General features: G+C 31.0%; 2 protein-coding genes across 6 annotated transcripts in view; both read right to left on the bottom strand.

Moving 5' to 3' along the window:
• The window catches only part of scrib (scribble planar cell polarity protein), a 57,685-nt gene extending 55,810 nt beyond the window's left edge, over positions 1–1,875 (bottom strand). For all 5 annotated transcript variants that reach the window (XM_080172783.1, XM_080172784.1, XM_080172780.1 and 2 more), the window contains exon 1: positions 1,775–1,875. In XM_080172783.1, the coding sequence (XP_080028909.1) occupies positions 1,775–1,802 (28 nt within the window). In that variant the 5' untranslated portion in view covers positions 1,803–1,875. The remainder of the gene's footprint in view (positions 1–1,774) is intronic.
• On the bottom strand, positions 1,862–21,674 carry LOC145328870 (uncharacterized). Its single transcript, XM_080172792.1, has 12 exons — positions 21,585–21,674; positions 21,054–21,096; positions 20,596–20,710; positions 19,850–19,895; positions 14,973–15,026; positions 10,335–10,451; positions 9,353–9,462; positions 6,998–7,087; positions 6,224–6,304; positions 5,942–5,986; positions 3,466–3,534; positions 1,862–3,095 (listed from the first exon to the last, which is right to left on the bottom strand). Exons 1-12 carry the CDS (start codon positions 21,647–21,649, stop codon positions 2,965–2,967), a joined length of 966 nt encoding a protein of 321 aa, XP_080028918.1. The 5' UTR covers positions 21,650–21,674; the 3' UTR covers positions 1,862–2,964.
• Between the last annotated feature and the right edge of the window lie 3,987 nt (positions 21,675–25,661).

Below are 25,661 nucleotides of genomic sequence, written 5' to 3'. Positions count from 1 at the left end.
AGGGGGGAAGGGGGTTGTGAGTATTTAAAAAATTAACTTTGGCTATATGTAAACTTGAACTGAGGTTGTTTCTACTGGTTCCAGGATAACAGACTCTAGCTTAAAGTATAAACTGGACATTGTACCTTTCCATTACTCTTTCTTTAAAGTTTTAAAATTTTCTAAATGGGGAGGGACTGTGTAGTTTACACATGCAGAGATATCTAAACTCCTCAAATGTTAAACTCATCTTTTTATTTGATGAATTAAGGTGTTCATGTATGCATATATCCTTGGAATTCTTGTAATTTTAGGCATTTTAACCACAAAACTTCAAATTGCAATATCTGGCAAGAAGGAGCAGCTAAGATTTAATCTCCAACGAATTCTAACCACCACTGTGCCCTGTTTGAAGGCCCCGTTGTCCGTTTCTTTGGAGATTTTTTTTAATCTAAGGTTTTGTTAAGGAGACCTGTGCCTAAATAGAAAAGTACAAAAAAAATATTTGATTACTGCTAATTGTCAATAGTATTGCGAATGTAATATTATGGGAAATGCCTTGCATTATTTATAGAATACCAATATTTATCCAATATTGTGCAGTAGTCAAGTGTGAGTGTATATAGCAAGAGATTTATTTCTTGTTAAAAATTAAATTATTCTCGGAAAGTAATTTTCAATGCACTTTCAAGAGAATTTTTAAAAATTTCTCTGCAACCAATCCAAAATATTCTGCATTTTTCATTAAGTTGGTTTTAAAACTGATATTAAGTTCAAATTACAGTGATATTTCAGTCCATGTGAAGTTGTATTTTTAGTGTTATTCTAGAGAATTATTTCATTTTAGAAACCAATAAAATAAACAAAATAGACCTCGCTCTACTTCTTTAAAATAATAGGATAGTAGGTATTAAAACAGTTTTTTGAAAATGGAATAAATATTTATGTTTTTAAAAAGAACTTCATTTTAAATAGCCACTTATTATGTTCTTAGTTTTCTAAGTTTTATGTAGGTATTTTTTTATATCTCAAAAAAAATTCTACTATTTGCCATTAAGACATTCTATACCTCATTACGTAATAGGTGCTAAGCTTTAGATAAGAAACAAATCTTTACTTGCGAAATGTAATTTTATCAAATCTCTCAAGTAAATATGAAGTCTTTAATATTAACAATAGGAAATATAAAACATAAGTAGCGCAGTAATTTAAGTAGGATAGTTTGATACAACACATTGTTAATATGATAGATTCTTAGGATCAGGTGCAGTTCACGGTAAATATTCCTGCTTTTAAAGTTGATAGATTTTTGGAGATAATCGATCCCAATAACATTTTACCGTGAATGAACTGCTGCACTTGATCCCATTTTATTTAAAAATGAAAATAAATTCATTTCAAGTTAGGGTAGTTCTCTGACGTACTGACATAGATGATAGAACCATACCTTCCTATGCTTTACTAGGACATTTAAAAATATTCTCCATAATAAAGGGAGTGTTGACAAGAACGGACATTTTGAATCAAAGAGTAGCTACTAAAAATTATGGCTGGGCAGGATACTTTTTTGGCCGGATATCGGATATCCGGTCGATTCCTAATGCCGGATATCCGAAATCCGTCCGAATATTGAAAAAGGCCCGATATCCGGCAACTTACCGGATATCTGGCAATAGAAATCAGCCAGATATCCGGCATCTGGATAGTTTCAATATTGGATATCCGGACGGATATTTAAAATGGCCGCATATCCGGCCAAACCGGATATCCGGAACAACCCTAATAAAAATATTACCTTTAAAAATAGGAATGCACTTGAACATTTTTGTCACCTAAGTTGTCGCTGAAACTGAATCAATCTACCAACGATCATCACATATTATCTGAAATATAAGTAGTTTTATTATAGTGCTCTTTATAAATAAATATATAATTTTTTATATATTATCTAACTGGGACTAGTATATAAATTAGGGTTGGGCCGGATACCGGATATCCGGCAAGATAACCGGATATCCTTTATTAGAATTCAGCCGGATATCCGGTATCAGGATAGTTTCAATATTCGGTATCCGGCCAGATATTAAAAATTGCCGGATATATGGCCCAACCCTAATATAAATAACAAATAGAAATTATGAGCTAGTAAAAACTTATAGAAAATAGATCATGCATAAAGCAAGGACAGAAATAAAACTTCTGACTAACAATTGAGAGAACAGGGCAGGTAAAAAATGTCTTCATTTAAAAGCTTCACGTTTTGAAGATTGTAAATTAATGTTTGTATAGAACCGTATCAAAGAACCAAAAAAAAAAAATAATAAGTACATTAAAAAAGTTTTGATTTAACTCTTACATCATTAATCTTAGCTTCTTTATGTGTGTGCTTTAGAAGATTTTTAGAGTTATCATCAACAGATTTTCTTCAATCAAATATTTTCAAAAGAGGATTATGTTTAATAATATCAGAAACAGATCTATAATACAGATGTATATACAGACAACTACCTCCCTTCATTTTTTAACGACCTTTTTCGTCTGCTTCTAAATTATTTTCTGCTACTTGGTTGTGTTAATATAAGCGACACCATTGGTTGATTTTCAATGACCCAATAGAAAGGTGGTTGCGATGGGGAGATACAGTTATTTAACCCTTTCTCCCTCTAGTGTTTTACTCAAATATATCAGATGAAAATGGGAAAATCTAAAATAAACCCAACAATTATTAAATTAAAATAGAATAAAAAGTATAGTACCATATTTCTGAAAATAAAAAAGTAACAGTCTAAAACAGCTCTATTGTTCTACTAGCTCATAAATCCAAAGTCAGTCATTCATGACATTATTATTTTGTTGCAAAATGACAATCTATAATCTTCAATTAAAGGGAAGCTATGGCTTTTTGATAATCCACAACATTCATGCAAAAGAATTGCAGTAAGTGTGTAATTCTTGTTCATTGTTCTATCCCTGTATAGTAGACAATTATGATCTTTGTTGGGTTGGAAAAACAGGAGGAATAATGTTTTCTGCTTGTTGATCTTGTTCCTCGTATTTGCTTCCAATTCTAATGGCCAGGTATTGTAGGTAAACCGCGAATATAAATGACAACAAAACTAAATTTGTTATTATTGATATCTTTTTAATAAATGGTAATAAAAGTGTGACAAGGGAAAGCATGTCCATAACAATGCAGCAATAACAAGCTAACAACATTCTCATAAAATAAATAGGTAATTAAAGTAATATGATATTTATCTGTACTGTATGTATGTTCGTTAAGATCTAATAAATGACTGAACCGATCAATGCATCCTTATCAAAAAATTTTAGCCAGGGAAGATATTTTATTACTTTTTAGGGATACAGAATACCCCTACTTAACACAAGAAAGAAAATAAAATCAAGGTAGAGAGGGAACATTATTCTGTAAATTAAACTGATACCCAAAGTTTCATGTAAGAAATTGCGATATCAATAATATGCCTATAATATTTTCCATTCTGATGTACTTTTCAAATTTCAATTCTTCATTTACAACAAGATGCAGTCTTCCTAAAGTAAAACATATACCATAAATAACATAAATATAATATAAAGCTCAGAGCTGGATCTTTAAATGTGTTGCCGTTGCTGTGGCCGTAGTCGTCGCTTCTGCCAGTGGTGCCAATAAAAGATGGATTTTTAAAAGATTTTACAGCAATGCAATGCAGGCAATCCTCGAAATATGGATTTCTAAAATCTTCTATTGCCCACCAAAAATATAAATTATTTTTTATTTTAAAGTTTTAATTTTACTTAGCCACAGCTACGCGTAGCCAAGTTGATCTAAAGATCGCTATTAGGTTAGTGGCTGTACCTTTGGCAGCGGAAACGGCTACACATTTAAAGATCCAGCTCTGTATTGACAATATATTTAACCTTTCTAACATAATTTAACCTTTGAAATATTAGTTTAAAACTTTCCCTCAAAGTTTCTATCGAGCACTGAACACCCAACACTTATTTTGATAAGAATTGTATTTTTTATGCCAAACCATGCAGGGCTACCCAATACCCAATGTAACCTAACCTAAACTAACTTACATGATGTAATAGCTTATTGTAAAGAATTGTAAACTATAAAACTCAGAAAGGGAGGGGACATTGGGCTATATTGAAATTTGATTTGTTAGTTCATTAAGTTGATTGTCTAAACGTTTCAACCACTAATTCTATTATACAGAAGTGACAATTTTGGGTATTATCATTGGGGTGTACATCAATTTATCGGCCATTGCCCTATCACTTTAGATCCACTCTAAAACTACTCTTGTGGAGAAAAAAAAACGAAATGTGTACTTAAAGAAACCGTAGAAGATTTGTATTTTTTGTTTGTAACACATTTACTTCAGTTTTTTTAGATATATAAATGCAGAGATAGATATCTGTTATAAGACAAATAAATCTGGGGAAAATTGGAATTAAATAAGGTTTATATGTAGAAGGGGGAAATTGGGCTTGATTTATGACATTAAATAATACTTTACTATTAAAACAATAGAGTAGAAATTGTAAGGGAGAGAGGGGGCATTGGGCCCTAAGTCCCCAAAGTCTTATAATAACGTTTTCTACTTTGTTATCTTAACAACCTTGGGGGACTTTTATTGAATTTTGATTGGTTTGTTCATTTAGTTGAATGTCCATACATTTTGACCCCTAATTGTAATCTACAGAAGGGGTAATTTTGTGTATCATTATTGGGGATGTACATCAATTTATTGGCCATGTTCTTATTCCTTCTTTATAAATATTCTTCTCTCTTTCAATGTATTTATATAGCTAAGCGAATTCAATTTGTGTAAGAGATAAATTCAATCAGGAAAATATACTCATTTCTTTCCAGCCAGGGACTAGGGATATTGCACCAGAAGATAAACCTGTTCGGTCTCCAACATTTTACACGTCAAAAATCATTTATAACTTGCCGAAAGTTAACAGCAAAATAGATTTAAATTGGGTGACATCTAGGGATGGGCCAGATACTTTTTTGGCCGAATAAGGGATATCCGGCTGATTTCTAATGCCGGATAACGTTCGATATCCGGCAAATTACCGGGTATCCGGCCGGATAACCAGCATTGGAAATCAGCCGGATATCCGGTATCTGGATAGTTTTAATAACCCGAATCCGGTCGGATATTGAAAATGGCCGGATATCTGGCCCAACCCTAGCTGATATATACATATGTCCCTGATTTTTATCCACTGATGGAAAAGTGAATATTTTATACCTATCGTATTGCTTTCAAATTAATCTCTTAAAATATCATATTTAATTTCTTGAAATCACAGAAGAACTAAAGAAATGTAGATAAGTGTTCTATTTATTTCTAGTTCAGGGAGGGAACATGCAACCCCCCCCCCCCCTCTCCCCAATCATTGAAAAAACACACCCCTAAGGACAAACTATCTTTTGTATCCCCTATAAAAATTTTGACCTCCATTTTTTTGTTTTAAAAACTTTTACCTTAAGTTAAGTAATATGGTTTTTGTGGGCAGGGAACAAAATGTTTATGCCCAACAGGGGTTAGGCATAAAGAAAACGAAGTGAAGTTTCCCTTAAGATTGTCGCAACCACGTCTTTTTTTTTTATTAAAAATACATCATTTGAGATGGGGGGGGGGGGGCACAGGTACGTCTAAGGGGGAGGGTAAAGGGGAGATTACTCCTTCTACCACCACCATTTTTTTTTCATTTTACTCCCCCCCCCATATAAAATTTACCCCTACCTACGACACCACCAACCATTTGGAGGGAGTATTCACCCCCCCCCCCCAAACAATTTTGGGGGTGAGTAAATAGTAATACCACCCCCTGAAAAAATAATCTCGAAAAAAATTTTCTGTTAACCAATTTTTTTTACCAGATTACTGAAAAATTTATGAATATATAATATTGGTATAATTTTAAGTCAACTTACCTTTCCAAAGATGTCTTCTAATGATATTCCAAATTTTGCCAGTATCTAAAATTTTAATTTTAATCAAAATACCCAGTAACTTCAGTCCTCTTAAATTCTAAATATTTTAGAGGAGTTTTTGAAATTATTTCGAGGATTTCTTAAGATATTAAAAATCTAATTAAAAGAAAATGTAGAAATTAGAACAAGTAGCGTAGCAATCATTATTTAACATGTACACCAATTAAAAGTTTATTGTCTTATCCCTTAGGAAACCTGAAAAAAAAATAATTATACTCTGACCTGCATGAGAAAATTGGACGACCTTCCAATTGCTTGCGCCAGATTTTTCAAAAGTGTAATATGTTGCTATTATTTCATTTCCTAAAATTAAAGAGATTAACATATCAGTAGATACCTATGTCAGCTTCATACAGTTCAGAAAAAAACAGCAGTAATTCGTTATACAGCAAAATTTTACAAAAAAAAACACTTACTGAATATTTAGAAATTGTAAAAGCAAAGAGTGTTATATTTTAGTAATAATTTTCTTACTCATATTTGATTAAAAAACAGATCTATAGTAGAGATGTATATAAAGACAACTACCTTCCCTCCCCCCTTTTTTAATGACCTTTTTCGTTAGATAGCAAATTGTTTTCTGCTACTTGGCTGTGTTAATATTCCCGTTACCATTGGTTGATTTCATAGACCAAATTAAGAGACGACACAAGGTCATTGTGATAGGGAATAGTTATTTCTCGCAGCGTAATATAAACAGCTTTCCGCGGATAAACAATGTACAATTATAAGATTAAACCCAGTTTTTTAGGTCCCGAGATGCCGAAGGGACGGGGTAAAAAATTGGTTTTAATCTTATGATTATACATTTTTTTATTCGTAGAAAGCTGGATATAATACGATGCAAGACATAGTTTTTTCGTATGGATGAGAACCGGTTCTTATCCAACGGATTCGAATGAAAACGAGAAATACGGTTATTTCAACCTTTCTCCTTCTAGTGGTTTACTCTAATGAATAGGTAAAACATTGCATATAGAATTTAAATTTTCTCACCTGTTAAAACCTTAGAAATACCAAAATCATCATATTCTTCTAATTTACGTCGCATTTCTCTTGAATTAATATCTCCCTTCTGTAAAATACCTAAATAAAGTTCAGATCTTAAATGGTATACTGTAAAATTTCTCTTGAACTAATATCTCCCTTCTGTAAAATACCTAAATAAAGTTCAGATTTTAAATGGTATACTGTAAAAAGTTATATATCTTTTTTTTTTGTAAACTTCAGGTTAATATATAACAAACATACTACATTTCACAAAAAGTTGTTGTGCTACAGTGTGGTATGTTGTGTTCTGAAATTTTTAATAATCAAAATATAATCCCCTTGAAAATTACTTTTATAGTAAACTCAAGTATAATATGAAATATTAACTAACAAAATTGAATGTTAACACTTGACTTCCCCTTAGTTTAGTGTTTTAATTAAATATTTTTACTTAAAAATATTACATCCCTTTCCCAGTACTTTTTAAAAGCGAAGCTTTTCTATAATTAGGGTCGGTCCGTCCGTCCGTCCGTAACGGATAGCTTTTTTCGTTAATTTAGACATGTTAGAATTGTCCTATCGATTTCAAATTTTGCATGGTGATTCCTTTAGTAGTTAGGTACGATTTAGAAAGCGTAGCAACTCTATAATCATTACCAAAATGTCCGTACGTCCATTTTTAACATATTGATTTTTTTACTTTTTTAAATAGCTTTTTTCGTTAGGCATGTTAGAATTGTCCTATCGATTTCAAATTTTGCATGGTGATTCCTGTAATAGTTAGGTACGAGTTAGAAAGCGTAGCAACTCTATAATCATTACCAGAATGTCCGTACGTCCATTTTAAACATGTTGATTTTTTTTACATTTTAACAACAGATTTGTATGTGACCTAATTATCCGATTGGTCTGATTTTTGGTATACTGATTCCTGGGACAACAAAGTACAACTTTATAAGCGAAGCAACTCTATAATCAAGTCCTAAAAATGTAAGTATGTCCATAAACATTATCCTTTATCAAGCCGTTTTTCAACAAATTTACTTATAATTTTGCTTTGACTCTTATACATTTGCATTCTGATTATTCAGTTCTGACATTATACAAGTGTTAATGTCCGTTTGTCCTACCGTTTCAGAGCTTCGCTTTTATGGATGTTGTCATCCTTGTTTTGTTTGAAAATAAAATAAGCCAAATCCCTCATAATGTAAAAAAATATAATAAAGGGGGAGGTAGTTTGTGCTAAAATTCCGTAAAGGTGTGAGTTTTAAGGCTTAAAACAGTAGTAGAACGATAATATTCACTAAAAATGTGTATTCCTTATTGAATAGAACCATTGACAAAAAATGTTATATATTTATATTTAGTGAATGTTATCGTTCTACTACTGTTTTTAAGCCTTAAAACTAACACCTTTACGGAATTTTAGCACAACCTACCTCCCCCTTTTTAAAAAATTGCTGATAGTTGATTGTTTGGATCTAACTTTATAGAACACTTCACTGATTAATGTAAGTGTATCCACCGACAATTTAATCAATCCAATAACTTTTGTGATGGATTATATTAAACTAATTTCTCTTTCTTTAGAGTTAAAACTTATATTATCTTGATCTATTGCTTTTTAAGAAGCATTAGCAAATTACTTTATGAAATACTAGCGGCTTCGCCCCTAGCCTCTAGAGGCTTTGCCCCAAGACGTAATAACTGGGTCTAATCAACCCAATTTTTAGTATTTTAGATTTTTTTTAAAAAGTAAAAAAAATTGTAGAGCCCAATCGGTTCTGTGGTTACTGAGATCTTAAGCTTCAGACAGATAGACATCGTTCTAATTTGTGTTATATATAGCGGTTACACCCCCTAGAGGAGGCACTTGAGGAGAAAGGAGTTGGCGTTATCTTAATAAAAATTTCTTTTTTCAATTTTTCAATTTAATATTTTTTTATGAGGAGTAATTTTTCTTTGGGCGATTTCTCTTGGGAGGTTGGTGGTACCCCCCCCCCACCCTTTCCAGGACCTATGAGAAGCTACCCTGTAAAGGAAAATAATATCTCATTAGCAGTTGGAGAGATCCTTCGGTACAAACCGACAGACATCCTGTTACTTTACTATAAAGATGATAAGTTAACAGTGTGTTTGTTTCTCTGTCTGTTTGCATTTAAGCTAAGATCTAGTTAACGGCCTAGTCGATCGATCAAAAATTTTCTGGAAAGCTTAACTTTCGTGCAAGGAAAGTTTATTTTAGACTACATTAGCTCGAGGGCTGCAGCCTCTAGTGGCTAGAGGCGAAGTCACGAGTGGAAAAATATATGAGTATGTATGTTCAATAAGATCTTAGACACCAAAACAGGCTGGGCTTACCTTTATTTTTAGAGGCATGATGGTGAATATCATTCTTTAAACTTTTGTATTGCTCCCAGACTTGTTTGGATTTGGCCAATCCAGGTAGGGAATAGGTCACTGTCGAGATCCTGCCAGAAATAAAAAGATAAACTAAAAGACAGCCATAGCAGATTTATCAATGATGGAGGGGACATTGGGCTGTTTATAACACTAGTCTCTAAAGTTTTATAATAACGTTTTCTTATACAATGCAATGGCTCAACAACTTTGGTGAATTTAATTAAATTTTAATTAGTTGGTTTATTAAGTTGGTTTGTTCATAAAAATGAGTGTTCAAATGATTCAACCACTAAATAAATTGTAAGCTACAGTCGAAGGGATAATTTGGTGTAGTATCATCGGGGATGTACATCGATTTATTGGTCATTGTCTTATCCCTTTAGATCACTGACATTTATGCATATTAAAGCCAAACTTGTCAAACAATAAAATAGGACAGCCAACAAAACCTAAATATATTTAAAAGCGAAGCTTTTCTATAATTAGGATCGGTCCGTATGTCACGGACAGTTAGCTCCTTTCGTTTATTTTAACAGGTTAGTAGTTTGGTACGATTTAGAAATCGTAGCAACTCTATAATCGTTACCAGAATGTAAGTACGTCCATTTTAAACATGTTGTTTTTTAACAACTAATTTTTATGTGATAAAATTATCCGATTGATCTGATTTTTGGAATACTGATACCTAGGACAACAAAGTACAATGTTATAAGCAATGTGCCTCTATTATCAAGTCCTAAATATGTTATTATGTCCTAAAACAATGTCCTGTAATTAAGCTGTTTTTCAAAAAATTTACTTAAAATTGGTTTCGATTTTATACATTTATATTCTGATTATTCAGCTCTGACACTCTACAAGTGTTAATGTTTGTTTGTCCTACCATTTTAAAGCTTCGCTTTTATAGATGTTGTCATCCTTGTTAAAGTAAAACCCTTACCTTACTGTATCATTATCTAAAACTTTATAGGAATGTATGAAATGAAGGAAAACATCTTTGGCGTGCACAGGAACATCTGGATACTGCTCCATTGGTAACTTCTCCAATATGTTCTTTCTTATTATTACATTTTGTTACTTTAACTCAATTATAAGTAAACTAGCGGCTACGCCCTTCGAGGCCTCTACTGGCACTTTAAATGTTGTCTATACTTTTCTAATAATTTCTATGTTGCGTTCAAGTCTCTACGTAAAATTTTTTTTTTCTCGATCTTTTTGTGAATTGATTCTCTTGGGAGTATAGTGGTACCCTCCCCCAAAATAGTTATTAACCTTCCCAAGACCTATGAGATGCAACCCTGTTAAGGAGAACCCAATCGGTTCAGCGGTTAGCGAGATCCTTCTGTACAAACAGACAGACATCGTACTACTTTGTATTATAGACTAGCGGCTACGCCCCTAGAGGCCTCTAGTGGCACTTTGAATGTTTTTTTTTATTTAAAATATCTAATTAGAGAAATAATTGGTTTATGTTTCGTTGGAGTCTCTTTTTCGGGAGGCGTAATTTTTTTCTAGGGGCGATTTCTCCTGATAGGGTGGTGGTACCCTCCCCCAAAATAGTTATAAACCTTCCCGGGACTTATGAGAAGCTACCCTGTTAAGGGGAACCCAATCGGTTCAGCGGTAAGCGAGATCCTTCGTTACAAACAAACAGACAAACAAACAGACAGACATCGTTCTACTTTGTATTATAGATAAAAACATCTAACCTAGTTCCTTAATTTGAAAAAATAGAGGGCTTTGAAGGAGGCAGCCTAGCCAACACAAAAAGCTTTTTTTAAAAGTAAACCCCAATCCAAACCCCAATCCAAACAGCATACTAATAGATATAAGATACTTTTGGTTCAGGCAAAAATACCAGAGAGGAAGAAAAAGGGCTGTTTTGTTTATTTCACTAGTCCCCAAAGTTTTACAATAACGTTTTCTTAGTCGTTAGCATTACAACTTTGGGGATTTTCAATTAATTTTGATTGGTTGGTTTATTAAGACGAGTGTTCAAGCGTTTCAACCACTAATTGGAATCTACAGAAAGTGTTTTCTTGTGTGTCCTCATTAGGGAGTACATCAATATATCGGCCATTGTCTTATCCCTTAAGATCCCTGCAAAAATATCCTACTTTATTTCATAAACAAGAGCATTGATGTGTTTTAAAATAATTTTATGAGTAATTAAATCAAGTAATTTAAAGATTAAAAGTTTTCATGTATGAATATAATTTTGATATGAAAGAAATATAATATTAAGTTTCTAGTTTTATTTCGGTTAAATAAATATCAAAATATGCTTAAAATGTCTAAAAAAAAACATTACTTGTTTTGTAAAGCATTTTTCATAAAATATTTAAAAATCTGCATAAAAATACATGAAACACGAATATTACCGCTCCTTTACTTAATCATTCAATAAAATGCAATTGAAAAGGCCTAAAATCGCCTTATTTCGGACAATGTATCCTAAAAGTTATTATTTAAAATACCTATAGTTTAATACAAAGAAAATTGCTGTAAAATGCTGTGCTCTCATTGGTGGAAAGTTGGCTCACCCCGATTTGGCGCACCATTGAAATAATTTAAAGATCCAGCTCTGATTTGTTTTAGTTTTTACTTTTAATTTTAGTAAATATGTAAAACATAGGAATTGTCAACAATTATTAAAATCCAAATAAAAATTTCTATTACATTAAAGGTCGGAATGTTTATTAGACCAATGAAAAAATGTTAGCTTTATTGATTTTTTTGACATTTTTCTCAATTTTTTATGTTTATCTTAAATTCTTAATAGTGATAACAAAATATAGGTAAGGCATGTGACAATTACAGATTTAAATAAAGATTTAGGTAAAATATGATGTTAGAGGAAAATGTATCTAAAGGGATAAGACAATGACCGATAATTTGATGTACGTACATCCCCAATGATGATACACAAAATTAACCCTTCTGTAGATTTAAATTATAATAGAGTGGTTAGACAATCAACTTAATGAACCTAACAATCAAAATTCAATACAAACCCATAAAGTTTAAAGCCAACAAGTAATAAAACCGTTAGGTATTAAAAAACTTTGGGGACTAGTGTAGTAAACAGCCCCGTGTCCCCTCCCTGGAGAAAAATGGAGGTTTCAGAAATCTACATCCAAATATTGGAGGCAGGATTAATCTAACGTCCTGTACTTCTATGATTGATGATTACTCAAATTTAACTCCATTGCCTAGTTGTCTGACTGGGTGCATAACTATTTACACCCTTTTTGGCTGGTTCCTCCACTCTTATCAATTTAAAAATCACAATAAAATCTCAGCCTAAGTTTGCCTACTAAAGTAATTTTTATCACCATATAGAAATAAAGGAACCAAGTAACTGTTTTTATCAGCACTACAATCAAAATTTAGAACGTTTTTGTAAAACTGCTACAGAATAGTATTTGAAAGCAATGTATTAATTCTTACTTAGATCTTACTAATAAAGTGAAACTTGTAGCTATCTAAAATAACGATACACCCAATCCACCCCCTTAAACAATCCCCTTCCCTCCTTCTGGGTGAACGAACTGACCAATAAGTAATTTCCATGTTAACAACCTAAATTTGACTACAATATTCACCCTGTAATAATATTATAATATCCACATATTCTATATCCAATTTGAAAACTTGGGCATTAAAAGTAAAATATGTTAAAAAAAATAATCATTTTTATAGTATGCTAGGCATAAAAATAAGTTTAAGTTTTTTTAGCGTTATTGTAAAAACCTAATAATTGAAATAATGTATTATTGTATTGTTTAGGTTTATTATGCTGTTCAATATTTATGGATTAATATTGTTTGTTCATATTTATATGTATATGTAAGATCATACCGAAATAAATTCATGTTAATTTGTAATATTTTTTACATTGCTAGCTTCTCTATAAATAGAATTTGTCCGTAAGTCCAACCGACTGAACTTAATATTTTTTTTCTGTGGTAATAATGAACATATTCATCTAACTTTGTTCGAGTTTAAAATTATATACATCCCATTATGTAAAGTAAAGGTTTTTTGTTTGAAGCTAAATGAAAGCTTCACATATGCCCCGGCTGGTTTTAGGCTATTTTTTCAATTTTTTTTACAGAACTCCTTCATGCTCTAGGGGCTCAGCCACTTGTATTATAGGAAAAGGCAAACATGTTATTGTTTATGCTAGTAAATAATATTAAAATGCTGAAAATAAGGAAACATAACCTAAAACATTTGCTTACTCAGTGAAAAATATCAAAGAATATATGGCTTACCAAAATGGATACAGAATATACGTGGATATTATGACAAGGTATAATTTGTCGTCAATTTAGTTTGCTAATACTAACCTCATTTATTGGTCAGTTCTTTTATCCGGTAGGAGGGGAGTGGATGGGGCAAAGGATGTGGACTGAGGATATCGTTATTTTAGCCAGCTGCGAGTATCACTTTATTATAGAGCATGAAAATCTGTTTCAACATCCAAATAATAATAAATCCATTAGGTATTACCAACTTACCAACTTGCCTAGTCAGTAATATTCATAACAATTTTGAAAGAAAATCTAGTGCAACATCCAACAATGATAAATCCATTAGGTAGGTATGGCTTACCAACTTGCCTAGTCAGTAATATTTAGACAAATTTTTGAAAACATAGCTGCTCTATAACTAAAAAATGCATGTACATTGAATTGTACATACGACTGTAAGGTTAATACATTGATCGTTAGAAAAATTGACTGTCCTTCAATAGTTAAAACATTTGGAAGCTTACAATGCCTTAAATAATATTTTATTCCCATTTTAGCCTTCAAATGGTTGTCATTTCAATGCTTCTTAATTGTCCTTGTATAAGCTAGAAAATGGAACATATAGGAAAATGCAAAAGTGTTCTGATTAAGAAAAAGCGTAATATATAGTACAAACAAATTGATATTTAAACAAGAAATGTAGAGGGATCTTATTACACTCTAAAGAAATTATTAATCCCTAAAGTAACAGGATCTCGCTAACCGATGAACAGATATGGTTCTCCTGTACAATGGTGCTTGTGATTTTCTTTGTGAAAACTTGAATCTGTTTGAAAATAAAAGCATGACACACAATTTTACAACTACGGAAGTTTTATTATGTAAGATTTTTAAGATAATAAATACAAAACACTTTTGAAAAAATATCAAAATGACTTATACGCTTTGTTATTAACAAAGTATTTAGTAGCGAAGCTGCACCAGAAATAGGGTATCAATTCTATTGATATAATTCATAATTTATCGCAATCCTTATAATACAGTAACAGGATGTCTGTTTGTCTTTACTGAAGGATCTTGCTAACCGATGGACCGATGGGGTTCTTCTTAACAGGGTAGCTTCTCATAGGTCCCGGGAAGCTTTATAACTATTTTGGGGGAGGGTACTACCACCCTCCCAAGAGAAATCACAAAAATCGAAATTTTTTTTACGTAGAGACTTGAACGCAACATAGATACTAGATAGGTGACGTATTATTTAAAATGGTATTAGAGTTCTCTAGGGGCGTAGCCGCTAGTTAGTGATTAAAGTAACAAAATGCCTGATATCGTCTAAACATTGTGTTGTCACCAAATCATTAAGGCCTGCAATGTCCCTGAAAATTAACAAAAATATGTAAAAAAAAAAGATAACTCACCAAAAAATATTTTAAAGTTGCCGCTATCAGGCGATATCAGTGTCGTAAAAACATGAATAAGAAGCAGTTGATCTTAACATAGACAACCAGAGGCCTCAAGGGGCGTAGCCGCTAGAATTATAACAAAAGGAAGGGTAAAGATTTAAGTAATACAGGTTGAAATATGTAAAACACAACATAGATCAACTGATTTTTAAATTTTTATTATTTTTTCAGATTTATTGATCTTTTACTTAAATTTTTGCCTGCTCTTTATTCTAAAAAAAAAAGGTAGGTGATAGTTTTTTCTCGTATTCATTCGAATCCGGTGGATAGGAACCGGTTCTCATCCATACGAAAAAACTATGTCTAGCATCAAATTATATCCAGCTTTCTACGAATATAAAAATGTACAATCATGAGATTAAAACAAGTTTTTTTTAGCCCGTGCCTTCGGCACCTCGGGGCTAAAAAACTGGTTTTAATTAAAACAAGTTTTTTTAGCCCGTGCCTTCGGCACCTTGGGGCTAAAAAACTGGTTTTAATCTTATAATTGTACATTCTATATCCGCGGAAAGCTGTTTATAATACGATGCGAGAAATAACTAATATCGCATCGTATTAGACAGGCTTCCGCGACAAATTAAAAAGAAAAATTATAAGATTAAAACCAGCTAACAAAGTGGTATTAATTTAATAGTTTTTATTTCAACATTCATGCTATACATTATTTTTCAGCACTACTGAGAACCGGTTCTAATCTAACGGACATTAATCGGTTTCGAAGCCATACTGGAAAACATAATATTTATACGCAATATTGATTTATTAATTCATACGTAGTACCTAATAATAATTGAATTAATTCTGAATAGTTGTGGTAACTAAGTAAATCTTATTCATATGAAGTATGAATATATCCATGAAAACAAGGATGACAACATCCATAAAAGCGAAGCACTGAAACGATAGGACAAACGGACATTAACACTTGTATAGTGTCAGAACTGAATAATCAGAATATAAGTGTATAAGAGTCGAAGCAAAATTGTAAGTAAATTTGTTGATACAGAATAATGTTTATGTACATACATACTTACATTTTTAGGACTTAATTGTAGAGTTGCTTTGCTTATAATATTGTACTTAGTTGTCCCAGGAATCAGTACCTATCCAAAAATAAGATTAATCAGATAATTAGATCACATAAAAATTTTTGTTAAAAAAGTAAAAAATCAACATGTTTAAAATGGACGTACAGACATTCTGGTAATGATTATAGTTGCTACGCTTTCTAAATCGTACCTATCTACTACAGGAATCACCATGCAAAGTTTGAAATCGATAGGACAATTCTAACAACGAAAAAAGCTATCCTTTCCGGACGGACGGAACGACCATAATTATAGAAAAGCTTCGCTTTTAAAAAGTACTTAAAGGTATGATAATAAGGGTTATAGAATTTTTATTGTTAACAAACATACGATCTTATTATACATCACTACTATAAAATATTTCTTTTTTATTTAACTGGCAAAAATAACTTTTAAACTATAATAAGTATCATTCTTTGAAAGAATCTTAAAATAACTTCAACGTGTAAATACACAGGGTAAAAATGTTTGTACGCCATCAAAATCAAAATTAAGCGATTATCAGTCAAATGAAAAATTAAACTAAAACTATTTTTATCCAAAGAAATAAAAAAACCTAGGGTAAAGCGGGGCGAACTCGGTGTTTTTTTCGGTTTTTTGAACCTGCAAATCGTAAAAATTATTTTTTTTAAATGGGACCAAGACCAGTAGAAAGATCTCGAAAAAGTCGATCAGGTCCTAAAAGGACGTAAACCTAGGACTTTGGAAAGTTTGTCAAAATTAATCTCTAAAACGGCACCGACTTCGCCCCGCCTTGAGGCGAAGTCGGTAGGGCATTTTCAAGCTTCGAAAAATCGATGACGTATTGATTTTATTACAGCATGCCCAAAAGGTAAAAGTTGCTAAATGTAATAAAGAGTATGCACAAAATTTTTTATTAAGATAGGTCAATTTTTTCTACCAAAAAAAATAATTTTTCCGAAGTACGCGAAATTTGACTTTTTTTTCGAAATTTTTTTTGATAAAAAACATTAAAATACTACTAGAAAAAATAACTTTTTATGACTTTAAAGGCCTGATCCTTAAAATTCAGGCAATTTTGAATAGATTTGGCTGGCTAGAAAAAAATTTAGTTCTATTAGCAAAATTTCCTAAAAAAATCAAGTTGAAAAAAAGAGAAAAGTTTGGCAAAATCTGTGGGCGATTTTCAAGCTTCAAAAAACCTATGACATATTGATTTAATTACAGCATGCCCTAAAGGTTAAAGTTGCTAAATGTAATAAAGAGCATTCACAAAAAAATTATGAAGATCGGACAATTTTTTCTACAAAAAAAAATAAATTTTTTCTAAGTACGAGAAATTTGACTTTTTTTCTCGAAAATTTCACTTTTTTTATATAAAATTGAAAAAGTTAGTATAAAAAGTGAAAAAACCGAATTCGCCCCGCTTCACTTTTAGTCGATTTAAGAAAAAACTATACAAGCTTTTTTAAAGTTTTAAACGGAAATGGATAGCCTATTAAATTCTTAATAAGTCCCCTGAAGACGTCTAAGCTCTAGCTCTTACCAGTTTTTGTCCAACTTACCGTTTTTCCGACCGAAGCAAAAAAATCGAAAAATTTTTTTTTTGTCGTCCGACTTTAAGACCCAATAAGTACCCTAAAATTTCATCTCACAAAAATTTCATTTTATACTTTTTTGTAGGCAATTTAATAAGAAACAAATTTGATTTTATGTTTTTTTCTGTCAGTCGATTAGAACATGGAGAAAAATGTCATTTAATGAAGGTGGTCAAAAAAATACCGACTTCACCTCAAAACCGAGATCGCCTTGCTTTACCCTAGGTATTAAAAACACAAATCTATGTTTTAAAGTTTCCTTAACCCTTACAGATCGGGCCCCTATTCCCACCTTAATAGATCGGGGGGGGGGGTCATATTGACCCCCCCCTCTATCTCGGCTTCTGTTACAGATAAAGACGTAAAATTTTTTTCTGGTGGTTCATGTGTATTTTTAGAGAAAATTACTTTTTCTAGTCATAGCGGTCAGGCCGCTCCTTAGTCGCTTTTTAGCGGCCAGCCGCTAAATTTTAAAACAGCTGTAGAGCGGCCAATTTTGCAGCTAGGATGACCAAATTTTAGGACGAACTTTTATTTTTCATAATAAAAAAATTACTTTTTCTGATCATCGCCGAAAAACGGCAAATAACGGAAACCGCCATTTTCGGCGGTTACGGCGGTAAAACGGCGGTTGGCGGCGCCAATTAATATTTTTATCTGTTTATTGTTGCTCAAGGATTTACCAAAAAAAAATTTAGGTCTCTAGCTGTAATAGAAACCACGATATTCATGATATATGTCTGTAGTAAAAGCCGGACAAAAATCGGTCATAAAGTCGGTCAGGGTGCGGTCAAACGGTCATAACACCACATTTCTCATAAGGTCATTGATATCTCAGTATTCACCAAAAAAAATTTAGGTTTCTACCTTATACACAAAAGTCATAATGTAGAAATTAAGATTTATTTAGAATATTTTTTTAATTTTGGTGCTACCCAACCGACTTTGACCGGACACCACGACCGACACAGACCAGATATCCTAATAAAATCAACTCTTGCCGACGTATAATTACTAAACTTAAAAAGTCATGAAGTCACAGCTCTCCATCTTACCTACAAAAAAAATGACATTGAAAAAACTAGAGGGGGGGGTCAATATGACCCCCCCCCCCCGATCTGTAAGGGTTAAACATTATTTTTTCCATTTGAAACACATGTTTAACTAAAACTTTTCTTAAATATTCTTTTTAAATCAATATATCTTTCCTTTATGATTAGAAATACGTCAAAACATAAACAGAGAGTTAAAACAAGAGGCAACTGTTTGATCTAATTCTAATGCTCTTTTTAGTCCAATACTTACAGATTTTTCATAGATTTCATATTTAAGGCCTAAACCAATCATGACACGTTAATATAATGGAAAAAACCGATTTTAAAGGCTTTCAATACCTAATTGTAAACGTAGGTCGAATGCCTTGGCTCTTAAACAGACACAATTCATGATCATGTACAATAAAAAAACTCACAAAGGTGATGAAATCAAAGAGCTAATTCTATTGTAATTTTAGATCCTAAAGACGAGAAGTCGCTACCTTAAAAATGTTGTGTTAACAAACTAACATATTTTACAATTCTTTAAGTATTGAACTATTTGAATGTATAAATACACCGACAGATATAAACTAAACAAACTATAGATTGATGTAAGTCGAGTAAAATAATGAAAACTTTGGAGGATTTTATTTGTTTGTTTAAATGCAAACTGTTTATGTTTTCATTTATTTTCCAATTCCTGATCTGATATGATACCCTAACACGAAAAATTCTCAATTTTTTTTGGGCAATCACAAAAGACATCAGGACGTATAAATATTTTTAATAATTCTCACCCCCCCCCCCTCCCAACTAAAAAAATATAAAATATTCTCCTTATAAATTTCCTGCTCTATACATATGATATGTCCGTAATTTCGTCACTTCAGAATCACTTACGATTACAGAATATAGGCAGTATTTTTACCTATCAAAATGGTGGTGGAAATTTTTTTGTTTACAATTAAACATTCATTTTTGTTTAAAGGAATAATCGTGAAGGTGGGTAGGTAAAACATTAGAAGAGAAAAAAACCTGTTAACAGTTGTCACCTTCTGCTTAAACGATTGCTAACTTCCTCAACAGCTCTCTTAGCTCCTGATAACAAAAAAAATACATTTATTTTCACTTTTCAGTCATTATGTTATCTAATATACATTATGTAATAATATCTTTGTATTTTTTTGGGTAGATTGTTCGCGTGTTTTCAAAACATCATTAGGATTAAATTAAATTTCTCTAAACTCTGATGTCTTTTTTTATTTATTATAATATATTTAAATGGAACATCTGACATACAATTTTTTCTGTGGACGATTTTTCTTGAAAGGATAGCGATACCCTCCCCAAAAATAGTTATAACCCTTTAATTGACCTATGTAAAGATTCATAGGGAAAAGAAGAACCGATTTGGTCCAGCGGTTAGCAAGATCTTTCTGTTCACACACACACACAGACAGACAGACATTCTTTTACTTTTACATAAGGTATTATCGCAATTCTATGCTGTATCTTATCCCTTTACAAGAAAACTTTAAAATGAATACTTGACATAAAACCAGTTTTTTTATGAAATTTTTACAATTGTGATTTACAGATATTATCCTGTAATTTACAACCCAAATATTTTCAGGTAACGAGAAATACTTTTAGACACGTTATCTGTTTATATCAAAGAAGTAGGAATCGAGATTTGTTGAATCTGGAACGCTTAAATTGACAATAATTTTGTCCTGTAAGATCTCAAAATTTTTTTTATTATAAATGATTCCTTAATATAAAAACAACTAGAACTTACCTGCCATAAAGGATGCATGGTTGATATCATCACTTTTGATTATTCTAAAGTCAGGATCACCAGTAACTGTCATGTGAAAGTTTGAGGAAATTGGAAACTTGCATGACGACAGAGCCTGAATGAAAACAATGTTAGCTTCAGAATTTAATAAATTAAAAAAATACAAACTATGGTACCTATACATTGACAGAATATTTAATACAGGCATTTTTATGGAAAGCACCTTTACATGTTATTTTTATCTTAAAAATGGCCTAAAACATTGGATATAGATAGATACGTATATGCTCTCTATTATGTAAATCTTTAAGTCTGTTTATCGTCTTTATATTATTTAACAATAAAAAGTTTGCCATTTAAGACTTTTTAAACGGATAAATGTAGTAGGTTGTGTAAAGTATTTTAAATTAAACTAATATATAGATAGGTATAATCTAGTAGAAAAATCCAATATCTACCTTTCCAGAGGTAGAGAAAAATACATTTGTGGACGATTTGTTTCTGAATATAATAGAAATTGTTATTCATTGATACCTACATCATGAGAGACTTATAATATATAAAAAAAATTGTAGCAACTGAGATTCAGATTCGTTACATATTTAAATCTTTCTTTTTGAATAATGTAGATTTTGATTATTAATCTCATCAAATAATTAACGAAAAATTAAATCTCACCAAAATTAATCATGATTAAAATTAGAAAGTTATAAATATTCTAATTCTATGACTTAAGCATTGATTAGTTTAAAATCATGAGTTTGAGTCCTAGCATTCATTAATAATCATAGGAGAACAAGGATGACAACATACATAAGTAGTAAAACATAGGAAAATTTATGTACATACTAAAAAAGTGATTTAAAGATCAAATAATTATCGTTTATGAACCAAAAAAATAAAATCTTTTGTGTATATTTTTGTACGTTAATTATAGAGTAGCTTCGAAAACTTAATTATAACTTGAATCGAAAATCAAAACACAGCACCTAGTTTGAATAACAATTTTTGTTGAGCAAGAATTACACAAAAGTTTTCGGTTACAGCATAACATTTTATAATCTGAAAAATAAACATAGGTCTTTTATTAGTCATTAGGATATAAACAATGTTCTAGTCGGTGTTATATATCATTGCGTAACATGTGAATTGCCTAGGTAGTAAATATAAAGAATTTCTGAGGTACCTACTTAGCGAAAGAATTTAGCTTTAACATTTACAATTATTGGAAATGATTTCTGAAACATATTTGCTGATTTCTAAAACATAACTGACGAAATACTATTTTGCAAAATTTGGTCCTAGGACAAACGCAGGAGTCCCAAAAGTCGGAGAGGACAATCGTCGATGTGGAAACTTAACCTAACCTATTTTAAACTATCATATTATAAGTTTTTAAATGCCTAACCCCTGTGGGGAGCATATTTCTATATTCATATCATAATCTAACCTAACCTAACCTATATAGAAATACCTACTTACTTAAATAAATATTTTGGGACTCCTACGTTTGTCCTGGAACCCAAAATTTGAGTTATTTAAACGTATGTTGTTGATATCTGCCACTATTATAAATCAGTTGTGAATAATGTCCCAAATATGATTTTTATTTTTTATAACATTTTGGAAAGCATAAAAATTACTCTTAACGTGTTGAAAAACAAAATCAATGGTTAATCTTTATTACTGGTATAAAATGCTTTTAATTAAGAACTCTAAAACTCTAAAAGAACTATCTTGTAATAACTTACATGCTTTAATATCTAAAAAAAAACAATGTATAATTGATACGTTTATGGCCTATGTACTACTTGCTTAATTGAGAAGGTTTCAAATTTCATTTGGAATAATGAAATACAAATATTTCAAGAACAATTCTAATGAATGTAAAAATTAAGATTTATAAGGGTATTTTTATTGTACACATAGTCTACCTTAGCTAAGAGCATTTTACAAGTTTAAAATTACGGTAGAGTTCTCTTTATTTCAAGTAGAAATCAAGAAAAAATAAATATTTAAGTCATACATTCTAAAATCAAAGTAATTTAAAAAATAATTTTCCTATTATATAATGGCAAAGCTAACATGAAATTTAAGTAATATTCGCAAAAAGAGGAGGATACTCTGTAGCTAGAAAAGGAGGGAGGGGGGGGGGGGGGATGCATAGTGTAATCTCAGGAGTTGTATGTAAGGGGTAAAAAGGTGTGTAGAAATGGCTTTAAATGATTCCAAATTGTCTAATTAGTTGAGAAATGTTGTAAAAAACTTAAAAAGGTATATAAAAACCCCTCCCCTAATAAAAAAATTAATTATCAAGCTATAAAATCTTCGGACTGTTGTTAAAGTTTGATTTAGTCAACAAAAAAAAGACAAAACAATATAATTTTATCGGACTAAATAAGTTGTATATAAATATACACATGCAGGATGATCTCAAAAATACGAGAAATCTTTACGAAATTTTTTAGCAGATGATATAAAACCCTGCAGATAAAATCACATTTACCCATTTTAGGAGAACACGACATGTATGTAAGAATTTAATTTTTCTATGGGAAATAATAAAAAGGGGTAACTTTCCTATTGTAATATATGACAACAAACGTAAAATATAATATAGAAAGTAAAATATCTTGCCTGAAGCATTTTTAATTATGAAATAATTTAAGAGGGGAAGATTTAATTGAAGCAACAAAGAATTTGACATTAATATATCTTTATAATTTGTATATTATTTATTATTGATGTAAAATTGTAAATAAGTTAATTTCGCCCCTCTAGCCTCTAAGGTGCTAGCTAGCTCTTTAAAGAGGTCAATAAAACTAGCCTAGAACCAACCAAAGACATTTATAAAGCTCCCCTGAAACGATTTACCAATTCAAAAACATCAGTTTCCGAGACTTAAAGCTTCAGTCAACACAATTAAAGAATTAACAATTCTTTAAATCAAAGATACACCTAAATGTAAAATTATGTCTTGAAAAAAGTAACAATCATGACTTTTTTCCTTCACTTTTAGTGTATAAAATAGATTTAAATATCACTTTTTTAATATCTCAGGCTTTTATTTCACATATATAATCACTTTTGATGCTTACATAAATTGATTTTTTTAAAATTTAATTTCATCAGAATATGAACATTTATATTAAAATATTATTTTTAATATATTTAATCACTTAAAATAACTATTTATTTAACAAAAATGTTCAATTTTAACTTAAAATTCATTTAAAATTGAATAAAACATGAAAAAAATCAACAGGTTTGTTTTATTTGATAACATAACTGTTTTGTATTTGGGTGTTGTTTCGAGTGTTTAATCACAAATACGTCGCCATTTTGGATTTTACTTACAAACCTACAAAAGTTGGATACGTAAAAAGTAATTAATGCGACCGTGGCTTTCAACACATAGTCCACTCACTCGTCGTCGGGCAGGTGATAGGTTCGAATCTCCTCGCCTTAACACCGCATCATAACTAATGAAGTTAAAATGGTTCCTACTGCTATTATGTCAGGTGCGCGACATTAATAGACAGAGTTGGGAGAATGCCTTGGCTAAAAACAGGCGCAACTCACTACCATGCACAGTTAGAACTTCTCAGACAAGGGTCGTGCAATCAAAGGGTTGGTTGTCTGTTGGGTGTTACTTAACCTAATAACCCGTGTGTTTGGACAAAAAGTATAATTGATTCTTATTTACAAATAATACAAACACAAGAAATATTACAATTTTAAAAATTAAATAATTACAATAATTATGTAAAAATATTTATCTAATGGCAAATTTATTTTATAGGAAACATAATTAAGGAACCGACTCTTAACGAATCTACCTGTAAACAGGGATAAAATAATATTACATATTTTAATAATAAAATATAATTAAAAATCGACTTTAATTTCAATATGACGAACTGAAAATATTTTTTTAAAATGATTTTTTTTAAATATTTTTTTTTGGATAATATTAATCACTGTTTTATAACCTTACAATAACAGAGTACCAAACTACTTTTTTTTAGTTTTTTTTATTCAAATGTTAGTTAAAAAGTAAAATGAAACTCCTTATTTCATTAAATTTTGTATTTTTTTTATATTTTTCCAGTCTTCAAACTGAAAAAAACATCGTTAAATATTCCCTTTTAACAACAAAAAAATCCGCGATATTTTCACAACTATGTTGTTTACCCTGTAAAAATTATCCGCGGCAGGCGCGCATGTGCGTGCACTCACACTAGCAGACAACTCAAATGTAAACATTAGGTTTGAAACCCAACTTTCTAATATATTTTATGCAATTTATTGCGTTTTAGCCAATTTTAATGCTTGGAAACAACAGTTAATCAATAATAAAACCCTTTAGGTCTCTAAAACTAATTTTAAAATAAAACTGCAAGCGAATTTTGGCGGATTTCTTAATTGACCTTGAAAACGGATTGTGAAATATCCATCTATCTATTCCCCCCCCCCCTCTCCCATATGTGCATGCCATGTCATGTTTCCTCGTATATATTTGTAGACGTAACCAAATTAGAAAATACTTATTTATAGCCATGGGGCAGTGCTAGCTATTAATTGATATTGCTATTAAAGGGTTGAAATTGTCTAAAGTGTAAAATAATTAAATTATTACTGTCTGATATAAAATTATTTTTGATTTGCAAAAGTGTATAATTTTTAATTAAAACTGAAACATTAAAATTATGATATAATGAAATTGATTAAAAACCAATTTAAGAAAATATTCATTAATTTTAAAGGTCCTATGACAAACGCAGGAGTCCCAAACCTAACCTATTTTAGATTATCTTATAGGCTTTTAAAATGCCTAACCCATGCGGGGGGCTTGTTTATACATTCATATCTTAACTTAACCTAATCTATATAGAAATTCCTAGTTAAATTAATATTTTAACACTACTGCGTTTTTCCACTCCGACGTACGATTGAATTTTAACCAGGGTTGGCATTAAAAAAAACACTTGGCTTAACCAAGTGGTTTAAACCAAAAAAAACAAGCTTAAAAAACCCTGATTTTAACATTTAAAAAACTCAAGTTT

This window comes from Acartia tonsa, chromosome 9 (assembly GCF_053477335.1).
Source record: "Acartia tonsa isolate MP-2025a chromosome 9, ASM5347733v1, whole genome shotgun sequence".
Lineage (NCBI taxonomy): Eukaryota > Metazoa > Arthropoda > Copepoda > Calanoida > Acartiidae > Acartia > Acartia tonsa.
Note: the sequence above shows the minus strand (reverse complement) of the source record. Positions and strands in the feature narration are given on the sequence as shown.

Excerpts from the sequence above, each read along its gene's own strand:
- LOC145328870 (XM_080172792.1), bottom strand. The coding sequence starts at position 21,649 with ATGTTATGCTGTAACCGAAAACTTTTGTGTAATTCTTGCTCAACAAAA. Across the intron at positions 21,097-21,584 it reads AAAATTGTTATTCAAACTAG|AAACAAATCGTCCACAAATG; the intron begins GTGCTGTGTTTT and ends TATTATATTCAG. Across the intron at positions 19,896-20,595 it reads CCATGCATCCTTTATGGCAG|GAGCTAAGAGAGCTGTTGAG; the intron begins GTAAGTTCTAGT and ends TTTTGTTATCAG.